At 38.5% G+C, this 14092-nt stretch overlaps 1 protein-coding gene across 9 annotated transcripts in view; it reads right to left on the reverse strand.

Annotated features, from left to right (window-relative positions):
- SORCS2 (sortilin related VPS10 domain containing receptor 2) overlaps window positions 1-14092 on the reverse strand; it is a 538926-nt gene that overhangs the window by 35461 nt on the left and 489373 nt on the right. For all 9 annotated transcript variants that reach the window (XM_038134561.1, XM_038134560.1, XM_038134557.1 and 6 more), the window contains exons 15-19: window positions 9178-9298; window positions 7768-7901; window positions 7058-7186; window positions 5128-5299; window positions 1335-1521 (exon numbers count right to left, since the gene is read on the reverse strand). In XM_038134561.1, coding sequence (XP_037990489.1) covers window positions 1335-1521; window positions 5128-5299; window positions 7058-7186; window positions 7768-7901; window positions 9178-9298 — 743 coding nt within the window. The remainder of the gene's footprint in view (window positions 1-1334; window positions 1522-5127; window positions 5300-7057; window positions 7187-7767; window positions 7902-9177; window positions 9299-14092) is intronic.

Genomic DNA, 14092 nt, shown 5'->3' on the forward strand with positions numbered 1-14092 from the left:
GGTCTTCTGCTTTCCATCAGGGCTTGCTACTGCTTGTCATTCTCTGAAGGGTTAGAAGTTATTCTTGGAGACAAGAATGTCACACAGAGTTTTTTTCTGTTCATTGCTTATACAGATCTACTATTTCTTTGCCTACTCCTCAGCACCTAGAAGCTTCTCAAAAGTAACAGTGAAGCCCTAAGTAATTTATCTGAGCTCTCTGGAGTTGGCAAATGATTTAAAAAACAAGCACAACAAAGAAACAGATAATGATACTGAGGTACAAAATTTGATTCTGATTCTTTCTGCTTGATATTAACAGGAGATTGGTCTTTAGCATGAATGTATTTGGCTTTGTCTGCTACTCAAAGAAGAACTGGAAACTCCAAACTCAAGGACACTGAGTAGCAAAATACAAAAATATCAGCAGTCACTAGACAAGCTGACATAAAGCAGATGGCTCTGTGCACAACCTGGTATATGGCTCCAGTGATTTCCATTGCTTTGGGATTAGGATGGAAGACACACCACTCACAACAGAGGAAAACAGACACCTGGAGAATGCAAGATGAGTGTCTTTTCCTTTGATGTTACTCGTTTCTGAATTTTTTGACGCATCTGAAAACAGGCAATAGCTGTCTTGAATCTCAAAGGAAGAGGAGAAATCAGTTCCACTTTTGAGTTTCCTTCTTCATTTCAGTTATGAGATGTCTGAGGTACATTAAGCTTGCAATGGTGCATGATATTCCCTGGGCTGTGCTATTCTTTATTTTATATCTGTTTGATTGGGTTTTTTTAGTCTTAATTAAAGAGAGGAAGAGAAGTACAAGTCAAGTAATACTGCCTGCAAACATGAAGTTATATCCAAGCACCATTTAAAACTCTGTGAGAATTAACTACCTAAAAGTTAGATTTAGAACTACTGAGATTTTGACTATTTTTTAAAATCATCCAAGAACTCATGTTTCCCAACACGTTTGTTAACTTGCTTTACACTGCACCTGGAAGCTCTACAAAGACATAGCTTGAAGTATTAAATTTTAGCTGCTAAGGCTGACAAGAGGTGTTGAATCAGGAAGATGGATCAAACCTGAAATTTATACTGAGGTATGCTTGTTATTTAAAAGATTAATAAACCATCCTTCTGCTGAATCCAAACAAAACTAATTCTGACCTCCTACTGGATTAGGTTTACAAGCCTCAGCATAAAAAACACACAACACTGCAGGACTGCATGAGGATATTAAAAAATACGGTCTTTCCTAATTGTGACTAGCAATTTTCTTTTCCACTTCATAGCTGACATGAGGTTTGTACACAGTGGCCAAAGTAAGAAAACTAAAGAGCTGATTTACAGTTGACTTGGACGAACACCACAGCCTCGTCATGCCCAGCCACGTTCTCAGCCTTCACGGATACGCGGTAAATCCCAGGATTCTCGTAGCGGTGACGGATGGGCTCTCCAGTCATCGTCAGGTTCACGTATATCGCCTTAAAGCCATCTCCAAGATCTACCTGGTATTTGGTACTCAATACATCTCCCTAAAAGGAAAACACATCAAAGATATCTTCAACAGCCACAACCAAAATAGACAGGACACATGCTCATCACCTTTTACAGAATCACAACAGCGTTTTCAGCCCCAGCCAGACATCATGACCCAATTGCAACAGCTGCAGTAAAACCACTACTGCCCTGGCAATTACATTAGTGCAACAGATGCTGTGTGCACTAATAGAGAAAATACCATGTTTACAGAGCAAGGTGCTGCCTTAAAATGATATACCCCAGACCACTAACCAAGTTATATGGCACAGAAACCATCACTCTTCTCTTAATGCAGCTGGACATTGTGTAACATAATGGTGCAGGGCAGCCCCAGGTTCAAAAGTGATGCTGATGTGATTGCAAGTAACAGAAGATTGCTATTTTAGCAATTTACTACTCATCGCACATGCTTCTAGCCTTATGCAGTTATAAAGTAAAATTAACTGGCTTAGATGTTCTTCACAGCACTTTCCAGCCACTACTTCTGAGTGTCAACCATGTGGCCTTTAACACCCAAGCTGGGATCTTTACACAGAGCTGTAGAGCGTTACACTGAGCTACCAGCATGCCAAGAACTAACATGCTCTAGTGCAAAATTAGATACATGCTTAATAAAGCAGATCACTGAGCTGAGTTTGGGAAATGGTTTAAAAGTCCAGTCAAATAATTCTGTCATGTCAAATAGCTCATGGAATTTATAATTCATAATACTTCTGTTAAGTGCTCCTTTAAGTGATACTGTGCTCCTAAATTCAGGCCTAAAGTACCACAAGGCTGATACCTCTGTCAGAGGACAAACATGTCCATCACTCACGTTGTCATGGCATAGCTGCCCAAGAAAGAAATCAGGCCTGTGCCATATGGACTGGTCATCTGGACGCAGTCAAAGGAAAATACGTTTTCGCTGTGAGCAGCAACACTTTCTCAACACTACTGGTAACACTGCCTGAGCAAGTGGCCCTGTTTCCTTGACCTCCAGCAGTGTGGATGTTCCTGCTTGCTTCCCAGAGATCATGGCAGGCTGCAGGCCAGGCTTCATAGGAAAGCCTCTCTGCTGTGGAAACACAAGTATTGACTTCAAAAACTTCCTTCCCTCTAGGAAAGGAATGTATACACCCATATGCTGGTCAAGCGACATGAAGGGCCATCAAAGCAGGAAAGGACTGACATTAAAGTATTCAAAAATCACTTCATTTCACCAAAAGCCATTCTCTGAAATTGCTTTATTTCAAAATTTAATCCTAAAAGGCAGCAATAATGTAATTCTTTTCATGATGACAATGATCGGTGATTGCAATAATCTCCCCAGGAAACTGGTGAATTACCCAGAGTTGGACAACTCTAAGATTTAGCAGGACAGGTGCCGGGCATCTCATCCAGCCCTATGCTTTTTCCAAGAGAGGTTTGGACCAGATGATCCTTGATGTCCTTTATAACCTGTCACTCTACATTTCTATGATCCTTTGAAAATCAAAGGAGGTATCATGCCAAGAACCTACGTACCCTGCCATTACAAAGGGAAGGAAAACATACTACTATTTCCTCCTTTTATTATTTTGTAGTGTGGACAATTTTCTTCCATGTTTTATCACATGAAATAACATTGCTTCTAATGTAAAAAATACCCATAATAAGAACCTGTAGAACTATCAAATACCTAAGCACAATATTTCAAGACACATAAAGGACTGTGAAAGCCTCTTCATTGTGAATAGTTTTTTTTCCCAAATAACATCTTTCTTTTGACAAAAGAAGAGCACAGTTTTGCAGAGGAGATAATATGTTATTAAAGTTTAAAGCAGAAGAGATATCTCCTTGCCAGCAATGTGTTAGTAAGTGGAATCTCTTTAGATGGCATTAGCTTGCATTCAATTCTTTTTCACTCTGTCTAATGCTAACAAGTGTACGTGCATATTTTTTTTCCAGGTGAGACACAAACCAGCATTGAAAGACAGTAGAGGAAGGTTCTCTTAAGGTTTTATTCTAATAATTTCCCAAGTGTAAAAATGAGGGTGCTTTCTTCAAAACACCAAGGTATTTCTATTTCCTGACCAGTAAAGACAGAGAGATAGCAAAGCAGTGACAAAGGGAAAAGGCAGATAAATCTATAAGGAATTGGGGCATCCACTTCCACAAAAAAATAGCAGATTGTTATGACATTATTTATTCATATATTCAGCCAACAAAATTTGGGAAAAATTATGACCATGATGGTATAGTTATTTGTTATGATTATTTCTAAGGACAGTTGCAAACTGCCCAAATGTACCAGAAGACTGCTTCCTTTCCTCTCTGATGTCTGGTATTCCTGCACCTAACGACATGCAACAACAACTAGCCAATTAATTTTGTTCACCAGAGAAAGTAGTATGCTTTAGTTTGTTGTAGTAGAGCTGATTCTTAAACTCAATAATTGTTACAAATTCTCATTAGACTTTGTCATACAGATTAAGTCCTAAGCAGTGCTCAGAACATTTGAGTTTAAATATTATTCTTAGCCATAGAGGGCACCAAACTGCTATATTTCTTCTAAATCTCTCTTCCTCTTTGATGTATGGAGCAAAGACTTCACCAAAAGACACAGCAAGGGATTCTCTTCAAGATCCCTTATTTCTGGAGATTTTTGAATAATTTTAAATGTTTTTCATATTGCCACAGAGATTCATTAAAGCTTCAGTAGGAAGAAAGTCAAACTGCCAATCAAAGTCATTAGAGTCCAAATTGTAACCAAATGCTCTAGGCTTACAATAAACATTTCCAAACAAACTCTAAAAAGAGAAGGCAGCAGGACTTGCCACACAAACTGCTGGGGCACTGCACGCACTGGGACAGAGCCTGTGAAGCATTAAGCAGCCCAGTGTTCTGCACGTAACCTTCTTGATTCTATTACAGAAATAAATCCCAAGTGCTCGATTTATACAGCACAGGTTTGCCAAAATGTGTGAACTTTCTTCAAGTTCTTGCAAACCAGTGGGGTTAGCCAGGATTGCAATACTCTGGTAACCTGAGCAGAGCAGTTATAGCTTAATGCTAAAAAACAAGCATGAGAAAACAAACCCATGGCAAAAAATTCATCCAAAAGTTACTCGCTGCTGTTGGTCAGGCCCTTAGGGAATTGTCTCTCAATAAACAAAAATTGTCTCTCTGTATCTTTGGCAACACAACTAATATATAAAAATGTTCCTATGCTGAGCTATTTGCTGATTTCTGTAAGGCTTTGCCTCATTCCTTTCTGAAAGGCTGATTCTCAAAAAAACCTAAACCCATGTATTAAATGTTCTCTCCATTTTTGTTCTTCTCTGATACAGCAGTTGAAATTTTCAGTACAAGAAGACTTTGGTATTCCAGTTACTCTGACTTTCCAAGAAACTCGTGCCTTTTCTGCTGAGGAGACAAATCCTGTTCTGTGGGTAGAATTTGGAGGTTCACTGAGTTTAATGGCTTATCTTATTCACTTGAAATCAAGTTTCAGTATTTAGAAAGCTGTTAATCTTTGTCTCAAGTACAAATTAATCTTCATTCAGCAGCAAAACAGCTAGGAATGAAACTAACCCTAAAATCAGCAATTCAACTTCCATGTAGCCAATGTTTATTACTACCTGCTCTTGTTGGACAATGAAGGTGATGTCTTCCCCAGGCCTAACAGCCAGACTTTCTTCTCTGATGCTGATCTGCAGTCCCTTGGGAGCAATCAAGGGACACATATGGTGTGCTAAGTTCTGCTGCAGGTCTACTCCACCTTCACACACATTAGAAACAACTTTCCTGTACCTGCAAAAACAGTAAACAGTGGGCACAGTGAATTGGAGGTAAGCAAAAGAAAGCCAGCAGAGGCACCAAATGCATGTGTGATTGAGGCTACAGCATTTTCCTTGGGTTCACAAACAGATAAGATTGCAGATAATCAAAGCCAACTAACAATGCAAGTACTTTCACTCGGGGTACCTTTGTTGCCTTTACTAGGGGAAACCTGCTGAAGAAAGAGGGTGTGGAGCATGGATGAGAATTTCATTTGCATGCATTGGAAGAGTCTGTGTTTTCCAACATAGAAACATGCCTGACTAGCCCTCAGGGACCTAGACAGTCGGCTGTCCTCTCTGTCATACCCTTTTCTAGCATCCAAGTCTTCAATGCTCTAGAGGTCTTGGTTCAAATCCCAAAAATCAGGAAGAAATTAGACCAAACAGCTTCTACATTAACCCAGAACTAATTGCTTAACTGCTGCTTCCAAACCGATTCGTTTCTTAAAACACTTAAAGCATTTGTTTAATACAACCGTATAAGAGAGTGAAAGGACTCACACTTTTAAAGTGCTAATAATGAAATGGTTGGATGTGTACAGTAATTATTTACAGATCACTTTCACACAGGTCTCTTATTTTTAAACATCCTTTACAATCAGAGTTACATTTCAATCTTTTGAATTCCCACTCTGTATATCCCAGCTGTCAGCCGCAACCCAAAAGGAGCATTTTCCTCTGTAAGGTAAATATACACAGAGACTGTGATTCTATTGCCAGATTGGACATTTTCAGCATTTGGTTCTCATCTCCACAGCCGACTGTGATGGTGTTATGATAAGCCAGAATAGATGCCAGCTGCAAGTTATTCTCAGCACAGACGTCAGACTACATTGTAGTGTATATTCTGTGCAGTATTGTTTATAGTTACCAAAGCTTTCCTTTGATTCTGAGTGTCCCATATGGTCAGGAAAAGAATCTATTCTCCACAGAACTCCTTATACCCTTATGGAAGTAAGAAACGTGGAAATTCTGTGAGATGTTGTCAGTTCCTCAGAGTAATTCATTCTCAGAGTAAATCATTCAAACTGAAAATTACTCTGAACCCAAGAAATGAGCTAAAAGGCTCATGAACATTCCTATCAGAAGTGTAATAATAGATACAAAATATTACCAAAAATTTTAAAATTTTTAAATGACAGCTCCCCCTCTTCTCAAATGGATTAGTTTTTAAACTGCTGTGAACACACAAGGCAATATTTTCCTTTCATTAGTCTGTAAGAAGCTTCTGCTCATGCTCTATGTCAGAATAAGAACTTTTCCATTTCCCTTTTTTTACAGTTTCCCTAATTTACATTTCATAGAATCATAGACTGGTTCAGGTTGGAAGAGACCTTAAAGATTATCTCTTTCCAACCCCCCTGGCATGGACAGGGACACCTTCCACTAGATCAGGTTTCTCAAAGCCCCATCCAACCTGGCCTTTAACACTTCCAGAGAGGAGGAATCCACAGCTTTTCTCGGCAACCTGTGCTAGTGTCTCACCACTCTTACAGCAAAGAATTTTTCCTATTATCTAAGCTAAAACTTCTCTCCTTCAGTTTAAGGCCATTCTCCTTTGTCCTATCACGACATGTCCTTGTGTAAAGTCCCTCTCCAGCTCTCCCGTAGACTCCATTTAAGTATTTAAATGTGAATTTCTTTCAAACCACATTTGAGGCTGCTGGTTGAAAAACTCTCTCCCTCTCTAGAAGCCTCATCAAGCTCATGAAATGTAAAATCAGCTTACCCAGTGCTGCTGGTGTATGCCTGCCCCAACACACAGTCTTCGGGAGGTGCTTCTGGGTTAAACCAAAAGTCAGCAAAGCATTTGCTTGACTCCAGCTTCAGAGGGGCAGAGCGCTCAAACCCATAATCACTGAAAAACATCAACACCTAACATGTTACTATCCCCACTTCACTGTGCAATCCAGCTTGGAGTGAATGAAACTACATTTTTCAAAGTCAATATATTTTTTCAGTGTTCTTCTACTAGATGAACACACAAGTTGATGAAGCCAATTCTGTTCTAATTTCAATGGGAGTTGTGTACACTTGGGGGAAAAACTGGTTGCAATTACTTTGTCAGTTCTGCAAAATTACCTCCCTTGGTAAAAAAAAAAAGATTTTTTTAAAGGTTTCCTTTGACACTCAGACCAATCATTTTTTCTTTTTTTTTTTTTAAGCATGCCTTTAAAATTAATTCAATGGTCATTTCTCAAGTCTTGATCAATAGAGAAAAATATCAGAATTTGTTCAGTCATGTGAAACAAAATCTTAAACATGGCAACATTTTTAAACAAATGCAAATGTCAAAGAAACCTGTTATTCAATAACTGTTTTTTCATTTGCTTATACATGGCTATGGGAGCAGGGGCAAAAAGGAGGAAAATAAACCCATCTCAAACTCTACATAAATATTTATTAGAAATAAGTCAAAAGGCCCACAGACAGACTCACCATAAGAAATCAGTGTTCACACATTCACAAACTTTGGAGGTGAGAGCCGAGGTGAAACTTTTCCCTTTAATGCACCATGATGAAATCTTCCTCTTCCGGAAGCTTCTCTGCTGGCCCATGATGCAACGATCACCCTGAGTATCAAAGCACTGGACTTATTGCAACAGAACCTCCACAAACAGACCTTGTGCTGTCCTGAGAAAGGCTGGTCTTGCTGCCAAGACTATAAACCTTACCAACCCTGTGATCTCAGATATATAGGTATAGAGAGCCCTCATATCCACTGCTGCCCACTAACAGGCCATTACAGAGTTGTAACACAGGTTATATTTCCAGGACACAAATCTGAAGATGCACATGAAAATGCAAGTGCAATTTATATTTCATAAGTGCCCAACCTGTGTGCAAAATTCAGAATGGCCATTTAAAAATTTCATCTGGCTGCAGATAGCTGAATTTCTCTAAATCATCATATCTGATTTTGGCTGTCCACCTGAAGCACCAACCATGCGGACACAGAATGAATTCTCTCCATACACACTCACTCCACTGGTAACTGGGCAGCTGCAAGTACTCTGTCAAAGTCATTTCAGTAGTTTCTAATTTCTGAAAGAGATTTCAATGCCAATACCCCAAGACACTGTTACTCTTTAGGCTCAGATCTGTGTAACATTCTTTGTATACACACAGCAGTCCCAAACAAGAGGTGTAAAATTAGGCATGAGGACTAGCAAATGAGAGCTGGAGTAACACTGAGTAGAATGCAAAAAAATAAAGCAACCCTGGTAGAAGAAGCAGAACATAAAAATTAGAATGATTATGAATAAATATTATGTATTCCATTTAATAAAAAATTCCACTTTATATTGGTCTCTTTAATCAGTACATTGCACAGAGAATTTTGCTTCTGAAAAGTGGATTTGGCCAGAGCATCATGATTAGCACAGACTTAGTGCATTACTGCAGAAAGGGTATTGCTCAAAACAACTGGACTCTGTTATGTGATTGGTCTACTGAGATCCTAAATTACTTCTGGAATTGACTTTATGGCAATTTATATATGAGTATGGTATGTGGTCAGGAAGTTGGCAGAACACAACTGCATGTTGAAATTGTTTCAATCAATATTACACACTTCACTTTATAGGACATGCTTCCCAATCCAGCAGGACCACCTATTATTATGGAAGTCCCCCAGATATACTTCTGCCTTTTTCGGGACACAGATCACACAACCAAAGGGAACACAAAATCCTCTCTGACTTTAAACTCCAGTGAAATCAGCATAAGGAGACTAAGCAGGGGGTGTGGAATCCAAATTCAATTTGGAAACATTTTCTCAGCATAAAACTCTATACGAATCTGAAAGCTATGATAAAGTTTTGTCAGTTAACATAAAACCATGAATACCTGCAGATTTGTGAGCTCCCAAGACTCATAGTCTTCATCAGTGCACTCCCTGGGGAAGGATGGTCTGAAGTCCACCTTCACCAGTTCCCAGTCCGAACGGTAGCTGATATGACCAAAGACTCTGAACAAAAGACCAAAAGGAAACTCTTACTGCAAAGAAATACCATACAGCTGAGATTCAAAATTGCAGTCTTATCTTTTCCTATCCACATAATTCTCTGCTAAAAGGTCCCAGGTTAATTTTTCTTCCACTTTTATTCCTCTTCTATGTGCAATGAGACTAGTAAGGAAACATTTGTCAATTGTATGAAACTTCACAATTAGGAGATAGAACTCATGTGTTAAAGGGTTTTTCCCTCACAAACTATCCAGAAATTTAAAAGAGAATAATATTTTTTAACCTGGAATAAAAAAAATTTGTCTATTATCTTGCTATGTGAAACAGACAGAGCTCTCAGATTTTGACAGGAAGTTCAGATCAGGGAGCAGAATCCCAGATCACCAGAGTCAGTTTCCAGCTCTGTCACTCATCCCTTATGATTTGCAATTTCTTCAGTTGTTTTTCTTGTGGAATTTTGTGTTAATTTCTACAGTCTTCAGATGGCAATGTGCTATTGTTAAACTCACAGCATTATCATGATATTTTATTAATTTCTAAGGGACACACTACATCTTCACATTGTGCTGGAGAACTCAGAGTCCCTTCTTCATTTCAGACAGTTCAATGTATAACAAAAACCAGCCACAAACTGTACAATTTTTGTGGGGGGAAAAAATAAAAAAAAAAAAGGAAATCTCATTGCTTTAAAAAACAAGCTGCACTTTCAAAGCAGACAACATTTTTTAAGTCAGAATCTTTATTTCCAAAACAAAATGGGTACATATGACATGCAACAACAAATTAGAAAGGATAAAGACTCTTTTTGGGTAAAAGTAAAATGTATTTGTGGTTTGTATCCGGCTTATGAGACTTACTTGCCAAAGAATTTAAGGTTAATTCTGAAGCCAACAATTTCTGTGCAGTTCATACTGCACAGAGTTCATATTCCAAGCTCTAGTATCATTGTCCAAAGTAATTAATTCCTTTTGTTTTGCCCTCAGTTTTGTCCAAATCCAGGCACAGCAGGAACAGTACAGTTTTACTAAAAGCATTCTGCAGTGCCCGGTAATTTCTCTTGTCCTGAATTCCAGGTTCAGATTGGAACTGGAGTAGACCAGAAGTGATTGATTCTCTACAGCACAGAGGCAATACACAAAAGCATCTTCCCTGGTAAAAGGCTTACAACTCTGAAATCTACCAAAAAGGCTGAAAAATAGTTCACAGGGACTAAAGATGTACAGCGATTTCCCCTTTCCCGTCTGGTGTCTTTGCTTCCCCTGCACAGCAGAGAGCTGTAGATATCAATGGGGTATTGCTCACACTGCTCCCATTATAATGACTGGACAACCCATGCTCACAGGAAACCACACCACAAGCAGTGCAGTTAATTAAACACAAACACATCTATTTAGTTTGTACGTCTCACTCTTTTCTTGTAAGGCTCTGAGATGAAAGGACTTGGATCATCTGATTCCTTTCCTTCTAAATGTACTTATGGCTCAGAAGTAGAAGCAATACACACAATCTAAAAAATGTGGTGCAGTCCACTGGCTGTATGTGCACATAGGTGTGTGGTCCCATTTCTCTCATTGAGCCTAAGGGTTTGGTTCTTTTTTCTGGTTCAGCTGGATCCTGAGAGCTGCTGTCACCATATAATCTTATTCACTGGTAGTTACATACTCAATAAAGAGTCTACTTAGGTGGTCTCTTGCTTTTTCCACAATGCCTGTTTCAATATGACTGGGTTTGCTGACAGACATGAAGTGTCTTTTGTATGCAAAATACCTGTACTTTTTTTCTAAAATCTTTGTTTCTCCATACAAGGTACTAAAATAAGGCAGACTTCACAATGTGCTTATGCAACTACCTACCTCAGTGACTGCTGCTCCAGACATCACAAAACTTCACAAGTTTACTACATTTCTTTTATTAACTCATTCATAAAAATATACATTCAAGTGCAAGTAGCCAAGTCTTGTTAAAGCTTCACTTCTGCCTCAAGTAAAGTATTAAGTATTTTCTACAGAACAAATGAAATTTTGTCCATTCATGTTAGCTATCTCAGGCAGAGTAGTCAAGGAAAGAAGAAGAAAGGAGATGGTGTTTTGAGTTCAAGGCAGAACAGAACAATGACATTCTCCTGAAAACAGAATCTCTGAACTATTATTAATGATCTTTGAAATGTCATGAGGGTGATTCCAAATAATTATGGCAAGGGAAAGATGTTGCTTATGCACATGCAAGCACACATACACATTTACGTGTGTATATAGAACCAGAGATATAAAAGAGCAAAACAGAGCTCAGAGACTTAGGGAATTAATTTTGATATCCACAGAGATACCAAACGAATTATTGAGCTATCCACTTCTAAACACCTTAGAGATAATTAAAATGATAACAAACAGCTACTACAGATTTATCAAAACCAAATCATGTCAAACTAATATAATTTTCTCCTTTTACAAGGTAGCTGGCTTAGTGGATAAAGGAAAGAAAAAAATGTAGCATATTTTGACCTTTGTAAAACTGTTACACGTTTCTACCTGACATTGTCTCAATGTAAAAAAAGAAAACAATGCAGATAAAATCACTGTGAAGAGGAATGAAAATACATATTGAATTAGAAGAATCCATTTTCAAAAGGTAGTTATCAAATAAAGAATACTTTGAGATACGTATCACAAAGATATGATGGGTCCACAGTCAATATTTTCATTAACAATTGCAGTCAAATAAGAAAGATGAAACATTTTGCAGGTAACACATAAGGAAGGGAGTGGACATTGATGGAAGCAATGTTCAGAAATCGTTACGATACATACTCCAAAATCAAGCAGAAAGTACTCCTTGGGAAAAAGAAACCCAAACCCATTTCAAAGGTGGAAACCAAAATGGAAAGTAACTTTCAAATATCAAATAAAAGACTTGGGGAATTCTGTGGAATTAAAACAAGAAAGCAGTGTTGCTGCAAAATAAGAAAGACTAATTAGAGGTTGTATTCAGAAGTCGAAAACAGAAGACATGGAGGTAATTATTTTGATAAACTTGGCACTGGTAAAGCCTCTGGAAGAATATTGTGTCTAATTTTGGATTTTATATGCATATTTACAGACCCACTAAAAATGGATTTGAAGAGGGGCAAAAAGACTCATAAGCTGCTTAGAAAATGTAACCAATGAAGAATGATTGAAAGAATTGGGCTTTTCACTGGAATAGATAAAGCTGAGAAGTACAACAAAATGTTTGCAGAGTCTTGTTATAAAGAGCTGTCTTCAAAGAGACCTGGAGGAAGGGCAAGAAAGACGAAGGACAAGGATAAATTTAAAAGATACTGCCATATTATTGTCTAATTCCTTCTCCTCAGTCCTGGTGAGTTTACATGTGAAGTACTGGGTCCAATTCTGGGCTCCCCTGTACAAGAGAGATGGAATGACTGGAGGGAGTCCAACAAAAGGCTGTGAAGGGCATGAAGGGGCTGGAGCAGCTCTTGTAAGAGGAGAGGTTTAGAGAAGTCGGACTGCCCAGCCCAAAGAAGAGAAGGCTCAGGGGAAACTGTCAAAAACTGTCTGTAAATATCTGGAGGGAAGGTACAAAGAAGATTCTTTGCTAGGATTGGAGCCAGGTCTTCAGTGGTGCCCAGCGACAGGACCAGAGGCAACAGGCTCCAAATGAAACACAGCAAACCTCTGAACATCAGGAATCAACATTTCTGCTGAGAGGGTGCGCTGTTACAGGGGCCCAGAGAGGATGTGAGTCTCCACGCTTGGAGATACTCAAAAGCCATCTGGGAATAGCTCTTTGTGATTGGCTCTGGGCGGGTGTGTGTGAGCAAAGGGGTTTGACCAGATCATCTCCAGAGGTCACTTTGACCTCAAAGGTTTTGTGATTCCAGAATTCTGTAGTAGTAATGATTCAAGATGATGAAGTTGTTCATTCTGCCTCTGCCTCTCTAGAGTGAGAAATGAGAAAATATCTGGATTATAGACAGAGGTTAGATAAATATTGTCCAGTTTCACACCCTATAATGATAGAAAAACTATAGAAATTACTATGGATATTATGCAAAATCTACTGGGATAATATGGCAGCTATGTACAAACCATACGTACAAACAGCAAAATCACTGTTTCAGGGGGTGAACGGTACCATTCTCTTCCATGGATTTTTAGCAGAAGACTGAAATAACATTTCTGCATGTTGGTCCAGCCTCTTGGGGAAAAAAACAAAAAAAGGAAACCAACAAAACCCAAACCCCCCAAAACTTCATTTCCATTATGGCTGTTCTGATTCTACAAACTAAAGACCACGTTCTCACAGAGCACAGTAATGACACCAGTGTTGTCAACATTCTCTGACTTAAATAAAATCCCAAAAATTTAAGAAATTGTCCCAGTACAGTCACAAGCTCCACTAAAAATGCAGACATGCAGCTTTGTTATTCCTAGGATAAATTTTCCACGGAATGCAGCATGTTACACCCATCTACTTTAGCAAACTGTTTGAAAAAAAAAGTCTTAATGATTATTAATGCTGTTGCTGCAGTAGCATGTGTTGCAGACACCTCACACGAGCACATTTAAATGTACTGCTAAAGATAACTAGAATAAAAAAGAAGTATTTTTCAAAGTAACTAAGGCAAGTATTAAGTAGGATTCAATGGATTAGATAAAAATATGAGCTACAATAAAGCAATACATAACAGCAATCACAATATAATTGCTCAGGTGTAAAATATACAATATATGTGATGAATAAAATCATATGAATGAAAAAAAACTGAAATGGTGCAGCAAGTGTAACTGATGACTAGAA

This window comes from Motacilla alba, chromosome 4, assembly GCF_015832195.1.
Source record: "Motacilla alba alba isolate MOTALB_02 chromosome 4, Motacilla_alba_V1.0_pri, whole genome shotgun sequence".
Lineage (NCBI taxonomy): Eukaryota > Metazoa > Chordata > Aves > Passeriformes > Motacillidae > Motacilla > Motacilla alba.